The following is a 12,664-nucleotide window of genomic DNA, read 5'->3' as shown; positions in this document are numbered from 1 at the left end:
AGCGGGCGCAGCAACGCTTGGGCCGCCGCGTGCGCCTGCAGCAGTGGCGCGGGTATGCGCGCCTTGAGCGCCAGCTCCTGGCGGGCGAAGCAGAGATGCCAGTCAGAGGCGCCGGGCGGCCGGTTGCCACCTCCGGGGACCAGGTAGAAGGAGGCCGACTCCAAGGCCAGCGGACCCGCCCATGAGTGGCTCCGAGCCCCCTCTGGCCAGCCTGTCACGGACACCACGGGAATCAGGTCGAAAAGCAGAAGGCGGCGCGGGGGTCCCGGCGTTGCCAAGAGGACCGTGGTGAAACCCGCGTGGCGAGCTGCGTGCAGTAGGCGCGGAGCCCCCGGGACTGGGATCAAGGACTCGGCGACAGCAGCCAGTGTAGAGAAGAACCAGGCAGCCACCTGGGCGGGACACAATGTGGGCCACGCCTCCGGAGTCTCTTCGGGCTTTGGCACTGGGCATTCGACGGTTGCCCCGGTGACGTCACTTCTTAGTACTTTCAAAGGTGCGGGAGAACCAAGATCGGTGACGTCATGCTGATAAGACTCTGGCTCTGAAACGTCACTAGGTGATTTTTCCATAAACACTTGCAGCTGAGGCTCAGTAACGTAAGAGTGCAGCTGGTCCTCAGGGCTTTGCTGGTCATTGGGACTTCCTTCACTTTTGCTTTGGTTAATCAAATCATATCCACCTGGGACTGGGGGCCCTAGGCAATTCTGCCATGCCTCCCGGACCATATTTCCGCACACCAGCTCTGGGAGACGGAGCCTTGCGGAACAGGATTCCAGATCCAGTTGCAGTTCTGGCCCAGTGATGTCCAGAGAAAACACTGGCACTAAGAGTGTGAAGCCAGCGTCATAGTGAGGTCCCCGGTTGTAGGGACCTAGCGGTGCATGCCCCAGATCTAGGGAGCCCTCGCGAATCCCACCACGAAGCAGCAAGAGCTCTGCCTGGGGAGGAAAGCGGGGGTCCTGGCGGTAAACTAGACCTAAGGGAAAAGAATGGATGGTGAGGGCGTCGTCCGAAGGGGAGGGGAATGGCAAGGCGGAAGGTTGTGAATTCTCACAGGCGAGAAGGATTACTTACCAAGCAATGAAAAGACGAAGTCCTTAGCCCGGAGGAGGTCGGCTCCCGGCTTGGGCCCGTTACTCCAGCTCTCCTGAACACCGAGCTCCTGAATCAGCTGGGTCAGTTCCTGCAGCTGCGCCCCGGAACAGAAGTCAATGTCCGTGAGCGGCCGGGCTGGGGCTGGGGGCGGCGGGCCCCACCAGGGCGCACTTCCCCAGACCGCTGAAGCCATGCTGTTCTATCGTTTGGGGATAGGGAAAACACAGGAGGTAGCCTAGACGGGCCTTTCCTTTGCTGCCAAAAATCGCTTCAGTTTTTTCCCTTCTTCCGATGCCGAGCAAGTGCCCCAGACACAGTCCACAAACGGGTCTGCAGACGATGGATTCTAAGTTTAATCTTCAAAACAAATACCTCTTGTGTCCTTGCCCCTTTCTCTGCAGGTCCCCGTCCTCGCGAACGGGTTCACCTGACTCAGCAGGTGAAAAGTAGCTACTGGGCCCCTCCTACAGCATGCAGTAACTGGGCTTCACAACCCCCTTCTCTACCTCCCCTTACCTCTTTTTCGAAAGAGGATTATTGGTCTGTAGCTTACCCCCTAGGGGTAGCTGTAAAGCTGGGGAAGAAACAGGACAGAATGATTCAACAGGTAGTTTCTTCCGGATGCCCACGCCCCTAAATTTCGACCACGCCCTTTCTGTAGACTGTAGGGGTGGCTGGGGCTTTGTCCCGCCTCTCGTGAGAGTTCAATCACTGGTTTCACCAGGTTGAAATCTCGCGCTACCCTGGGAATTGTAGTTTGTTTTCCGCGCTACCGGGGCGTTGGAGCCATGCCCCTGCATCTTTTTCCGTTCCGCTGAAGTAGTGCCTTATGGAAGTTGTAGTTTTTTTAAAAAAAATTTAATTTTATTTTGGTACCAGGCATTGAATCCAGGGGCACTTAATCACTAAGCCACAACCCCAGCCCCCGAGGTTTTTTATTTTTTATTTTAAGACAGGGCCTCACTAAGTTGCTTAGGGCCTCTCTAAGCTGTTGAGGCTGGCTTTGAAATTGTGATTCTCCTGCCTCGGCTTCCCGAAACACTGGATTACTTACACACGCAATCTGGAAGTTGTGGTTTCTATGGAGTTATATTATCATATCTGTTGGATCCCACACAAACATTCCTTGGATCTGGAGTAGAAAGGTAATTGGATGGATCTGAATAACAGAAATGAATAGACACACTTTAGGGCCTGGGGAGAAATAGGGATCCTTGCATACCAGCAGCTCTGGTCACTTCCAGGAAATCATGACTTCCTCATTTTGGTGTTGGAAAGACTGCAGCTTAGAAAGATTGCACATGACTTGTCCAAGGTCAGAGGTGAGTCAGGCAGGAATGGGTCTCCCTGGATGGAGAGGCATCTTCTTGAAATCAGTGGTAGAAATGTTAAAGCAGGAATGGATATCTGATTCAGGGAAAGACATACATAAAAATGATGCCCACCTCAGATATATAAGAGTCATGGTAGGAAAAACTTTGGAATTTCACAGTTGTGTGCACATATAAAGGTTATTAGGATTGAAAATGAGGTCCAGAGGAAACTCATAGCTAGAATGGATCAGGGCAGTGGAAAATAATCAAAGTCAGGAAATTGCTTTTCAGTAAACTATGCTACTAAGGACCAGACTAAGGGACCAGAACACAATTTAAGCACAAAATGGGAGTAGGAGCCAGGATAATGAGACACAAAGATAGGAAACCAGGAATAATATCTCAGATCATACCAATTTATTGCCAGGCAAGTTATTTATTTATTTTTGGTACTAGGGATTGAATCCAGGGGTGCTTTACCTCTTAGTCACCACACCCCCTCCTCCTTTTTTTGGGGGGGTGGGGACAAAGTCTCACTAAGTTGCTTAGGGCCTTGCTAATTGCTGGTCTCAAATTTGCAGTCCTCCTGCCTCAGCCTCCCAAGTCACTAGGATTACAGGCATGTGCCACCACACCCAGCCAGGCCAGGACTTTTTACATTTCTTCTGCCCACAGTCTGTCTCCAGGGTGGAGGAGGCCTAAGTCCAATAGCATAAGCAGGGGCACATTGATAATGTGGAGGCATGTAAAGGAGGAGACTCCTGAAACCAGAGGTCAATTTAGGAAACCTAGACCTCAGGAGTTCCTAGTCACTGAGAAGGAGAGTCCAACTGGAGAATCAAGAACACTAAAACACAGCCCAAACCTGGGCACATAAATTTCCATACATCCAACTGTGACCCAAGAAGCCAGCAGGGGTTTTACATAGTCTGGGGTAAACAGGCATTGGCATCCTTACATCTTACCTGCTCAAGAACAAAGTTCTCTGGGCACTATGAGCTTTGAAAATGTTGGGGATGGACCAGGTGCATGCCTGTAATCCCAGTGACAGGAAGCTGAGGCAGGAAGATTGTGATTTCAAAGCCAGCTTCAGCAACTTAGCGAGGACTTAAGCAACTCAGTGAGAACTTATCTCTAATAAAATATAAAGAAGGGCTGGGGATGTGACTCAGTGGTTAAGCATCCCTGGGTGCAATCCCTGGTACCAAATAATGATGATGACATGATGATGCTGGGGATGGGTGACAAAGGGAAGGGAAATCCTTTAACTCTAAAGCATTGCTCTCTACAGGATTTTCTAATGGAAATGTCCTTGATCTATATTGTCCAATACAGTAGCCACTAGCTATAGTTGGCTATTGAGCACTTAAAGTGTAGATTATGAGACAGAGGAATCAAATTTTTTGCTGAATGTTAATTCAGTAGTAAGTGCTAGCTCAACTAGCACGTATAAAGCTCTGAGTTCAATCCCTAGCCCTGCAAAAAAATTAATAAAAGATGTGCTTCTGTGGACACAATAGATAATACAGAAGGTATAATGAGGGGCTGAGATTGTGGCTCAGCGGTAGAGTGCTCACCTAGCATGTGCGAGGCCCTGGGTTCGATCCTCAGCACCACATAAAAATAAAAATATTATGTCCAATTACAAATAAAAAAATTTTTAAAAAGTTATGATGAAGAATATATAGTTATGATCTAATCTTCACTTCCACCCTAGCTAATTCTAAAGTATATACCCCCTTTGAGAATTTTTTCCTATGTATTTTTGAACAAAAATGAGATAGAAAAAATTTGTTTTTGACATTTTAATAGCCATATTTGGCTAGTGGTTACTGTAATGCAAATGTAGCTTTAGGGTCTGGAGAATAACGTGGCTACATAGATATGGAGGAGCAAGGACATCTCAGTTCCAGTACCCATTTGTCTCTGGGTGGTCAACCTTAGGGCTGGAGCTAGGGCTAGGGTAGATGCTGTCAAACAACCACAGAACACTTTGACTCTTTATTCCTGATGCACTTTTGTTCCCTGTATGTCTGAGGTCCTCATCACATTCTGATATCTCCACTCTCTGATGGTCTCTCCTAAGTTGTTGGGTGCCTCTTGGCAGGGACGCCTGGGAGACAGAGCTTCACACTTGTCCCTGCCCACTGATAACTGTCTTTGGCGGGCATCAAACACCACATGCCCTGCCCGGAAGCCTGGTCCAGGGTAGTGAGGTCTGTTGTTGATTTTGGGAGGCATTGACATCTGGCAATAGCTCTGAAAAGCTGAAGAAACTGTACCCACAGGGCGGTATACCCAGCCTTGGCTGTCTGTTCGCCAGGAGGATGGCTTTAGCTCAACTAGTACAGGTACTTTTGAGAAGGTATGCAGGTTAGTGGGGATCTTGGAAGGGCAGTTTTGATTGATTGGGGTGGAAGTACATGATATATGCTGTTCTGCATTCTCCTTCTGAGGAGCCATCTCATGTATTGATTTCTTCAGGGATAGTGTTAGCTTTGGGGACTGAAGTGGGCCTAGGACTTGGGCAGAGTCAGTACATAGAGTAGGGCTTGGGGTCTTTGGGAGGCCAGGATTTGGGATATTGCCTGAATCCTTGTGGAGACCAGATTCCTGGGTAAGTCCTGGATTCTTGAGGAGGCCAACGTCTTGTGCAAGTGTTGGGTTCTTATGTAGGCCAGGATCTCGATTAATTCTTGGGAACTTATGGAGGTTAGGATTTTGGCTTTGTTCTGGGTTCCTATAAACTCCAGCATCTTGGATAAGGATAAATCTTTTTTCAGCTTCAGTGGATTGGGTAAGGCCTGGACTCTTATGGCAGTTGGAATCTTGGGGAAGGCCTGGAACCCTGCGGAGTCCAAAGTCTTGGATAAGGCCTAGATTCTTGTAGTCTCCTGAATCTTGGGTCGGGCCCTTATTGAGGCCAGAGGTTTGGACAGAGCCTGGGCACTTCTTGGGACCAAATGCCTGGGTAAGTCCTGAGCTCTTGTTAAGTTCAGGGTCTTGGACAAAGTAGGGACTCTTCTGTGGTCTAGAACCTTGGCCTAGGCTCCTGTAGACCCCTGAATCTTGGACATTGCCTGAACTCTTATAACCTCTAGACTCTTGAGAAGGGCCTGGCCTCTTTTGGAGGTCAGTTGTTTGGGAGACACCTTGATTTTTGCAGACAACAGTGTCTTGGTTGGGTTCAACATTCCTAGAGACACCAGAGCCTTGCATAAAGCCCAAATTCTGAAGGTTAGAATTTTGGGTACATGGTATGTTCTTGTGGAAGCTGGAGGATTGAGTGTAACATGGGCTCCTAAAGACACCCCTATCTTGAGTAATACCTGGGCTCCTTTGGAGTCCAGAATCTTGGGCAATGCCTGGATTCTTTTGCAGGCCAGAGTCTTGAGAAGGGTTTGAATTCTTGCAGAGACAAGGGTTTTGAGTATGGTTTGGGAACTTGTGGAGGCCTGGATTTGGGACAAGGCCTGGGTTTCTGGGAACTCTGGAGTCTTTTGAAAGGTATGGAGTCCTCTGGAGGCCAGGATCTTGGGATCGGCTTGGATTCTCATGAAGTTCAGGAGACTGGGTTTGGATCAAGTATTGAGAAGTGGTAGAGAACTGGGGAGGAATGGGGAAGTGGGAAGCAGAGAGAGACTGAGGAGACTTAGAGGTTGGGAGAAGGGTGGGTGCTTGTATTAAGGTGGAGGGCTTCTGATGGTTGATGGGTCGATAAAGGACAAAGGTTTTGGGAGGAACAAGTGGCAGAGAAAGAGTGCATGGTGGAGGAATGGTAGTCAGAGAGCTCTGAGCACTAGTTGGAGAATGAAGGCAATGTTCAGAAGGGGCAACATCCTGGGTATAGACCAAGATCTTGGGGTAAATTGGTGCCTGGAAATCTGTGTTTTTCTTCTCAGAACTGCAAGGATGGAAGCTGCAGTAAGGGAAGGTCTTGGACTGGCTGAGTTTCTTGTCTTTGCCATCATCTGATATCTTCCATTCCATGTTCCCCAACTCCAGGTAGCCCAGTATAGATCCTGCAGAAGGCTGGGCACTGTCTTCACCATGTTGCTTTGATATATGCTCAGATGTTTCAGAACTTGCTAAGCCCTGCCTCTCTTGGGGCCTGGAGAGGGTACCAAAGTTCTTCTTGGAATATCCAGAGTTCTGAGGGTTGCACTTATGGAAAACATTCTGCTTTACCCTGCGGGCATCATAGACCACATGGCCAGTGGAGAGCCTAGGGCCGAAGGCAGGCAGAGTAGAAGGACTAGGAGTTAGGTTGGGGGTAGGGGTGATGATAGGGATAGGAGCACGGGCCAGAGGGGCCGTGACTGATGCTGGGGCAGGGGTTAGAACAGGCATCCCAGTATGGGCAGAGGATTGAATTTGATGAGAATGGACTGGAGTATGTGCTGGGGTTTGGACTGATGTGAGCTCAGGTACTTGGGCCTGGGAGTGGGTCCAAACCTCCTCTGGGGTGTGGACTGGGTTGTGACCCTGGGAATAGGCTGAGGCATATGCAGGCACCTGGGCTGGGATGTGGAGTGGGATGTGGGCTGAGGTGTGTTCAGGGATAAGAGCCTTACAGTGAGTATACTGAGAGGTGTGGGCTGGGGTCTGGACTTGGGGAGGAGCTGGGACCTGGGCTGGGGGAGGGGCTAGGACCTGGGCTGGGGATGGGGCTGGGACCTGGGCTGGGGAAGGGGTTGGGACCTGGGCTGGGGAAGGGGCTGGGACCTGGGCTGAGGGTGGTGCTGAGGTGTGGACCTGGATTGCGGCGTGGGCTAAGATGTGAACTTGGTTTTGGGCCTGGGCCCTGGATGCGGTTTGGACTGGAGTAGGAGGTGGTGTACGGGGTGGGGTTTGGGCTAAGACATGGGATGGGGTAGGGATCTGGGTAGGGGTTGGAATAGGAGCTGGAGCATGGGAGAGGGTAGGAGCTGCAGCATGAGATGGGGTAGCGGCTGCAGCATGGGCTTGGCTGGGGGCTGGAGTAGAAGCTGGGATCAAGGCTGGAGCATGAGCTGGTGGAGTATGGGTTGAAGTATGCTCAAGATCCTGGGCCTGGGCATGGATATGCTCTGGGTTGTGGGTCAGGGACGGGATGGGGATGTGCTCGGGGGTATGGGCTAAGGAGTGGGTCCCAGCCTGGGCTGGGGTATGGTCTGGGCCATAGTCTAGGGCCTTAGTCTTGCCCTCTTGGGGTAAACAGATTGATACCATATCTAACTTGCTCATCTTCAGGAAGTGGGAGGAAATCTCTGGCCTGGGAAACATGGAGGCCTGAGTCTTCAAGGCTGTGCCTTGAGAGGCCTCCCCAGCTCCCATCATCCCCTCCTTCCACAATCCCCATTGAGCCTCCGTGGGAAGCCCAGCATGTCCACATTGAGGTGGCATCCAGCAGCACCCAGAAACCTTTTCATCATTTGTATCTGGTATCCAGGAGTCACGGTGGTTAGCATGACCGAGCAGGAAGCTGGGGCGACGATGAAAGTGGGAAGAGATTCTTGAATACAGATTCTTGGGATCTGTGGTGCAGCGCATATACACGGGCCTGCTGCCTAGACCACCATGTTGCTTGTCTACAGAGAGGAGAGATGGAACAAGGCCTGGGTGTCAGAAGGGCTGAGAAAAGGGACAGGGAGATAAGAAAAAATGTGACAAATCTACATCGCTGGAGCTCATGCTGGGACTCACTTACCTTTGGGAAAAAAATGATGGAAAAGAATCCGCAAGGAGCCCTTCAGATGTTTCCAGAGCTGAGGGAAGCAGGAGAGGAGAGATTCCAGCAGTAGGGTAAGCTCTGAAGTCCCTGTCTGACTACATCCTAGCAGCCCCCACCCCCCACTACTTCAGTCCCTTCAAGATCCCAGTGTCCCAACCCTGCTGCCCGGACCCTGCCCTGACCAGAATCACCACGTTGATCCCCACGTTGAGCAAGATGAAGCTGCCCAGAATCAGAAGAATTGAATCTCCTAAGTCCTGACACTTCCTGGGGTTGGTGCCAGAGCACATCTGGGCTCCATAGTAGACTCGCTCACCCATGGCCTGGGGTCCCAGGACTACCTGGGCCCCCTGGCCCCCACATACTAAGAGACAGACTCCTTTGAGGGGGAGGGGAGAAGGCCTGAGTCATAAAGGGGTAGATGGTTGGAACACAATGAGAGAGGCAGAGGAAAAGGAGGGCTCAGGGTGGAGTTTCCTGGTAACCAGGTCCCAGTACACCTGAGCCTGGAGGCTAGTGTACCTCCACTTTTTCTCAATTATTGCCTCACTGAACTTTGTTCATTCAGCTCCCACAAACACTCCTCCTTCTTCCATCTTTCCATTATTCCTGTAGTTTCAGTAGAAAATCCAGAATCCTTTACCCCTTGACCACTCCTGAGACTGTGAAAACCTTGGCCTCAGAGCCCTAACTGGAATCAAGAGCCTTGGCCTTCATCTTGCCCTACATTGGGCCACTGACCTTGATCTGCCTAGACATGGAATCCCAGATCTGGAGTTAGTCTCTCTCTCTCTCTCTCTTACCTGTACAGAAGATTGAACCCAGGGCCTCGCACATGCTAGGCGAGTGCTTCATCACTGAGCCATATCCCCAGCCCTTTTTACTTTTAATTTAGAAGCAGAATCTCACTAAGTTGCCTAGGCGAACCCCAAATTTGTGATCCTCCTATCTCAGACTTTTGGGTAGCTGGGATTACTAGTATGCACCACCATGTCTGTCTGACCTGAGTTTCTTGAGCAGGGCTGAGCCTCTGAACCCCTTTTGGGAATGGAGAACAGAGAAATGGGGTGAGTGCTCAGAGACTCATGGTTTGATGTCTGCAGCTGGGAGACCTTAATGTATGGTATAAGACCAGGACAATATATTTTTTTTTGTAGTCATAGATGGACATCATGCCTTTATTTTATTTGCTTATTTTTATTGTATGTGGTGCTAAGGATCAAACGCAGTGCCTCACACATGCTAGGCAAACGTTCCCAGCCTCAACCCCAAGGACAGTCTTGTTGGCAAGAACACGGCCTCATACCAAGAAGGGAACACTGACTTCTCATTTCAGGAATCCAAGGGCAGGGTCTCCATCTGGCAGAAAGAGAGCTACTTCCAAACCATAGACCACCACAATGTTTCCTGGACTCGGTTTCTCTTTATTCCTCTCTCCATGACCTGCCCAGCCACCCACATTCTCCTGCGGGTCAGTTAAGTTTCCCAGGTCGGCTCCTGTGTAGAGAGGGCCTTGAGGTTGATGTGGAAGGTGGTGGCAGTGAGTTGGCCCGTACTCTGTTCTCCTGCACTTGACGCTTTAGCTCCAGGCTGTCGTACACCTGGTAGTTGGCATTGCCACCTGGATTCCTACTGAGTGGGACAAAGGTAGCTGGGACTGGGGCAGGATCAACAGCTTGGACTTCAGGCAGGGGCTGGGAGCAATGAGGGAGCAGGGCCGAGCTAGCAGCTGGGACCCGTTGATATGAAGCCTCACCCAACATAGTGAGGGAGGTGGAAGTGGTCAGAGGATGCCGAGGAGGCATAGCCTCAGCCCAGTCAGCAGCCCTGTGTCGCACCTCATGAGAATCCCGGGGGTTATAACCCAAATGTCCTATGGATGGGTATGGGCTGCGGTTGGGCTGGCTGTGAGCATGACCAGGGAGATTCCTTCTGTGGGATGGGGGCGAGTAGTGTTCCCGATAGCCCTGGGCCTCCTGCCGGGGGTTCCGGGACACCAAGGTAGTTGGGGGTTCACAGCCCTCTACACCACGCCGCCGCTGATCCCAAGCATCATACAGTGTCTGGCCTCCTGAAGAATAAGGGCTATGCCCCCCAGGGACCCAGGAAGGGTTAGGGGGCAGCGGGCGGGGAGGTAATGGAGATGAGGTCCATTGCTCAGGCTCCATGTTGCCCCAAATTCGGGATTGTGAACAATGGGGTGCAGAGGACTGTAGCCTCAGCTCTGACTTGGCCTCTACACGCTTGGGTAAGAGGCGCAGTTCTGGTGACAGATAGATAGAGGGTGGTGGCAAGCTGGCCAGGATCCCACCTTTGCGGCCCCATAACCCCATGTTGGAGGGCAGTCCCATCCGCTGAACCCAGCCTGGGTTCTGGGGATGTGGGAAGGACAGATCCTCCTCATCCAGGTAGGAGTCCCTGTCCTCCATATCATAAAAGGGTATGGACTGCAGCTGTGACATCTTGCGGTTGTGAGTTTGGTTATGAAAGACTGGGCTACCATGGGAGAATTTTCTGTGGTTCCAAGGCCTCTGCTGTTGGCTGGGGCGGTAACGTTGGAGGCACTGGCGGCGTTGTTGGTACTGGCGGTGTGGTTGGTGGCGGCCCCGGTGGTTGTGGAGATACCGAGAGGAGGAAGAGGAGTAGCCTGTGGGTTGGGTCATCTTCACCTGTACAGGGTCCAGGACGCAGTGGATGTGGATGTCTTGGGCCTTGGCTGGGAAATGTTTGAGGGAACATTCAAAAGGCTGGACTTCATCTGGGGGAGGCAAGAGTGGGTGCAATTGCCATAAGAGTTCAGGTTAGGAATAGTGGGGTTTGAATTTCTTGGGCCATGGTAGTGGTCTCGGGGCAGGGAGGGGTCCTACTCTCTAGCTGCTATACTTACTTTTCTGCTTAATCCAATAGAAAATCTTGTCTAAGGCATTCTGGAACTCATGCCACATCTAGGGGTGGTGGGAGGGATGGGAGTGAAGGCCAGGCTCCCTACCTCCAACACCACCCACCCCAGCCCTAGTCAAGACCCGTCCTGCAGGTGGAGGTGCAAGATGCAGCTGGCTCCCCCTCAGCCCTCTTCACCCCTGGGGATGGTCCACAACTGTCACTGACCACAGTTGCCACGTTGATGCCAATGTTGACAAGAATAATAAGTCCCACCAGCAGGAATAGGATGTCTTCAGCATCCTGGGGGCTTTCTTGGTGTTGATTACAGCACCCCAGGGTGTCACTCCAGAGCTGGTTTTCCATGGTGGGGGGGTCCTAGGGCCACTTGGGCCACCCCCCCCCACCTGGCCCCGACCCACACTGCATTCATGCCAGTACCTGGAGATATCTACCAGTTGAGAAGGGAGCCAGGTCATAATGAGGCAAGTTAGGAAGAGTCACAATGTAGAGGTAGTAGTCTTATTCACTCTGCTGGCTCTTCACTATCCTAGGCTCCTACTTGATATTTGGTCCCCAGATGCCCCTGAGGTTAGTCTATCCTTCTGTCTCCATGAGGCCTGCTTAACCACACACCTCATTCCTGATCTGAAAATAGGTAGCTACAGTCATAAGATAGTCTCCACAGGGGTTGAATTATGTGTAATTCCCTCAGTTTCTGGTCATTTGAGATATAATGGCAACATGTGCAGCCTGTTGATGTGCCCCACCCCATGCTACTTTGGGGCCAGCAGCTGGGGTGACTGACTGGATGAGTGACAACAAGTGTCCCCTCTGGGTTCACCCTGCTATAACAGTTCCTCCCTATGCTGACCATTTCCCTGTCATAATCCCTGTAGCACACATCCCAACCCTTCCTGGCCGGGGTTTGCAGCCCTGGACATTAGTGGTCCCTGAGCCCTTTGGCTTCTTCACTTCAGAGTCAGATGGATTTCCATCTTGCTGAGGTTGCTGCCCCCTGCTAGAGACTCCAACTATAGTTTCTCTCCTTCCAAACCAACTATCCTCTTATTGACCCATCCCCCTCTAAGTTGAAAAACTGGTTAACTCCCACCTTAAAGAAATGACCAAAACACAACATAGATGTTATTGTTGATGTGATGAATGGAGTCCTCCATGGAAACGAGGCTCAACATTGCAGTCTGTAAAAATGGTACCCTGAGGATGCAAGTCCGTTGGTCCCACTGTCAACTATGCAGCAGAAATGGAGGAAAGGCTGATGAGCATTTCCAAAAAGGCCTCCAAACACATGGTAGATGCTTAGTATGTACCCACTGAATGGAAGCAGCCTGAAATGATCAATAATATTGGTTGAATGTAAATGAATGCAAATGTACAGAGAGATAGGGTGATCCACAGATCTATTCACATCCAGGAATCCTTCTAGCAACACTTTAGCATAGTGTTCCCAAGCTATGTGTGTGCATGTGCCTGTGACTCTAACATTCTAGGAGTAGAGCCATGCCTTGGTTTCCTTGCTGCCCAGTGAGCAGAATATTCTGATGAGGTCATGTGGTAAATTGAGGCAGGTGGGAGATTTGGGTAAGCTGACGCAGTGGCAGTGGGAATCTATCTACTTGCAAGAGAAGGGGAATGGAGT

General features: G+C 51.0%; 3 protein-coding genes across 4 annotated transcripts in view; all 3 read right to left on the bottom strand.

The window, feature by feature from the left end:
- Positions 1-1,757, bottom strand: part of Tmem102 (transmembrane protein 102) — a 2,509-nt gene extending 752 nt beyond the window's left edge. Inside the window, exons 1-3 of the mRNA XM_015504512.2 lie at positions 1,615-1,757; positions 1,078-1,297; positions 4-979 (exon numbers count right to left, since the gene is read on the bottom strand). Of these exons, the coding sequence (XP_015359998.1) occupies positions 4-979; positions 1,078-1,291 (1,190 nt within the window). The 5' untranslated portion in view covers positions 1,292-1,297; positions 1,615-1,757. The remainder of the gene's footprint in view (positions 1-3; positions 980-1,077; positions 1,298-1,614) is intronic.
- Positions 1,655-8,578, bottom strand: Spem3 (SPEM family member 3). Its single transcript, XM_048797928.1, has 5 exons — positions 8,307-8,578; positions 8,101-8,158; positions 7,253-7,927; positions 6,600-6,736; positions 1,655-1,672 (listed from the first exon to the last, which is right to left on the bottom strand). Exons 1-5 carry the CDS (start codon positions 8,442-8,444, stop codon positions 1,655-1,657), a joined length of 1,026 nt encoding a protein of 341 aa, XP_048653885.1. The 5' UTR covers positions 8,445-8,578.
- Positions 8,579-9,338: 760 nt separating this feature from the next.
- Positions 9,339-11,413, bottom strand: Spem2 (SPEM family member 2). 2 transcript variants are annotated; one of them, XM_048797923.1, is made up of 3 exons: positions 11,233-11,413; positions 11,003-11,069; positions 9,339-10,876 (listed from the first exon to the last, which is right to left on the bottom strand). In XM_048797923.1, exons 1-3 carry the CDS (start codon positions 11,368-11,370, stop codon positions 9,597-9,599), a joined length of 1,485 nt encoding a protein of 494 aa, XP_048653880.1. In that variant the 5' UTR covers positions 11,371-11,413; the 3' UTR covers positions 9,339-9,596. The 2 variants fall into 2 exon arrangements, with proteins under 2 accessions (XP_048653880.1, XP_015360028.1); XM_015504542.2 differs by having other exon boundaries at positions 9,339-10,882; positions 11,012-11,069.
- Positions 11,414-12,664: the final 1,251 nt, after the last annotated feature.

This window comes from Marmota marmota, unplaced genomic scaffold (assembly GCF_001458135.2).
Source record: "Marmota marmota marmota unplaced genomic scaffold, marMar, whole genome shotgun sequence".
Taxonomy (NCBI): Eukaryota; Metazoa; Chordata; class Mammalia; order Rodentia; family Sciuridae; genus Marmota; species Marmota marmota.
Note: the sequence above shows the minus strand (reverse complement) of the source record. Positions and strands in the feature narration are given on the sequence as shown.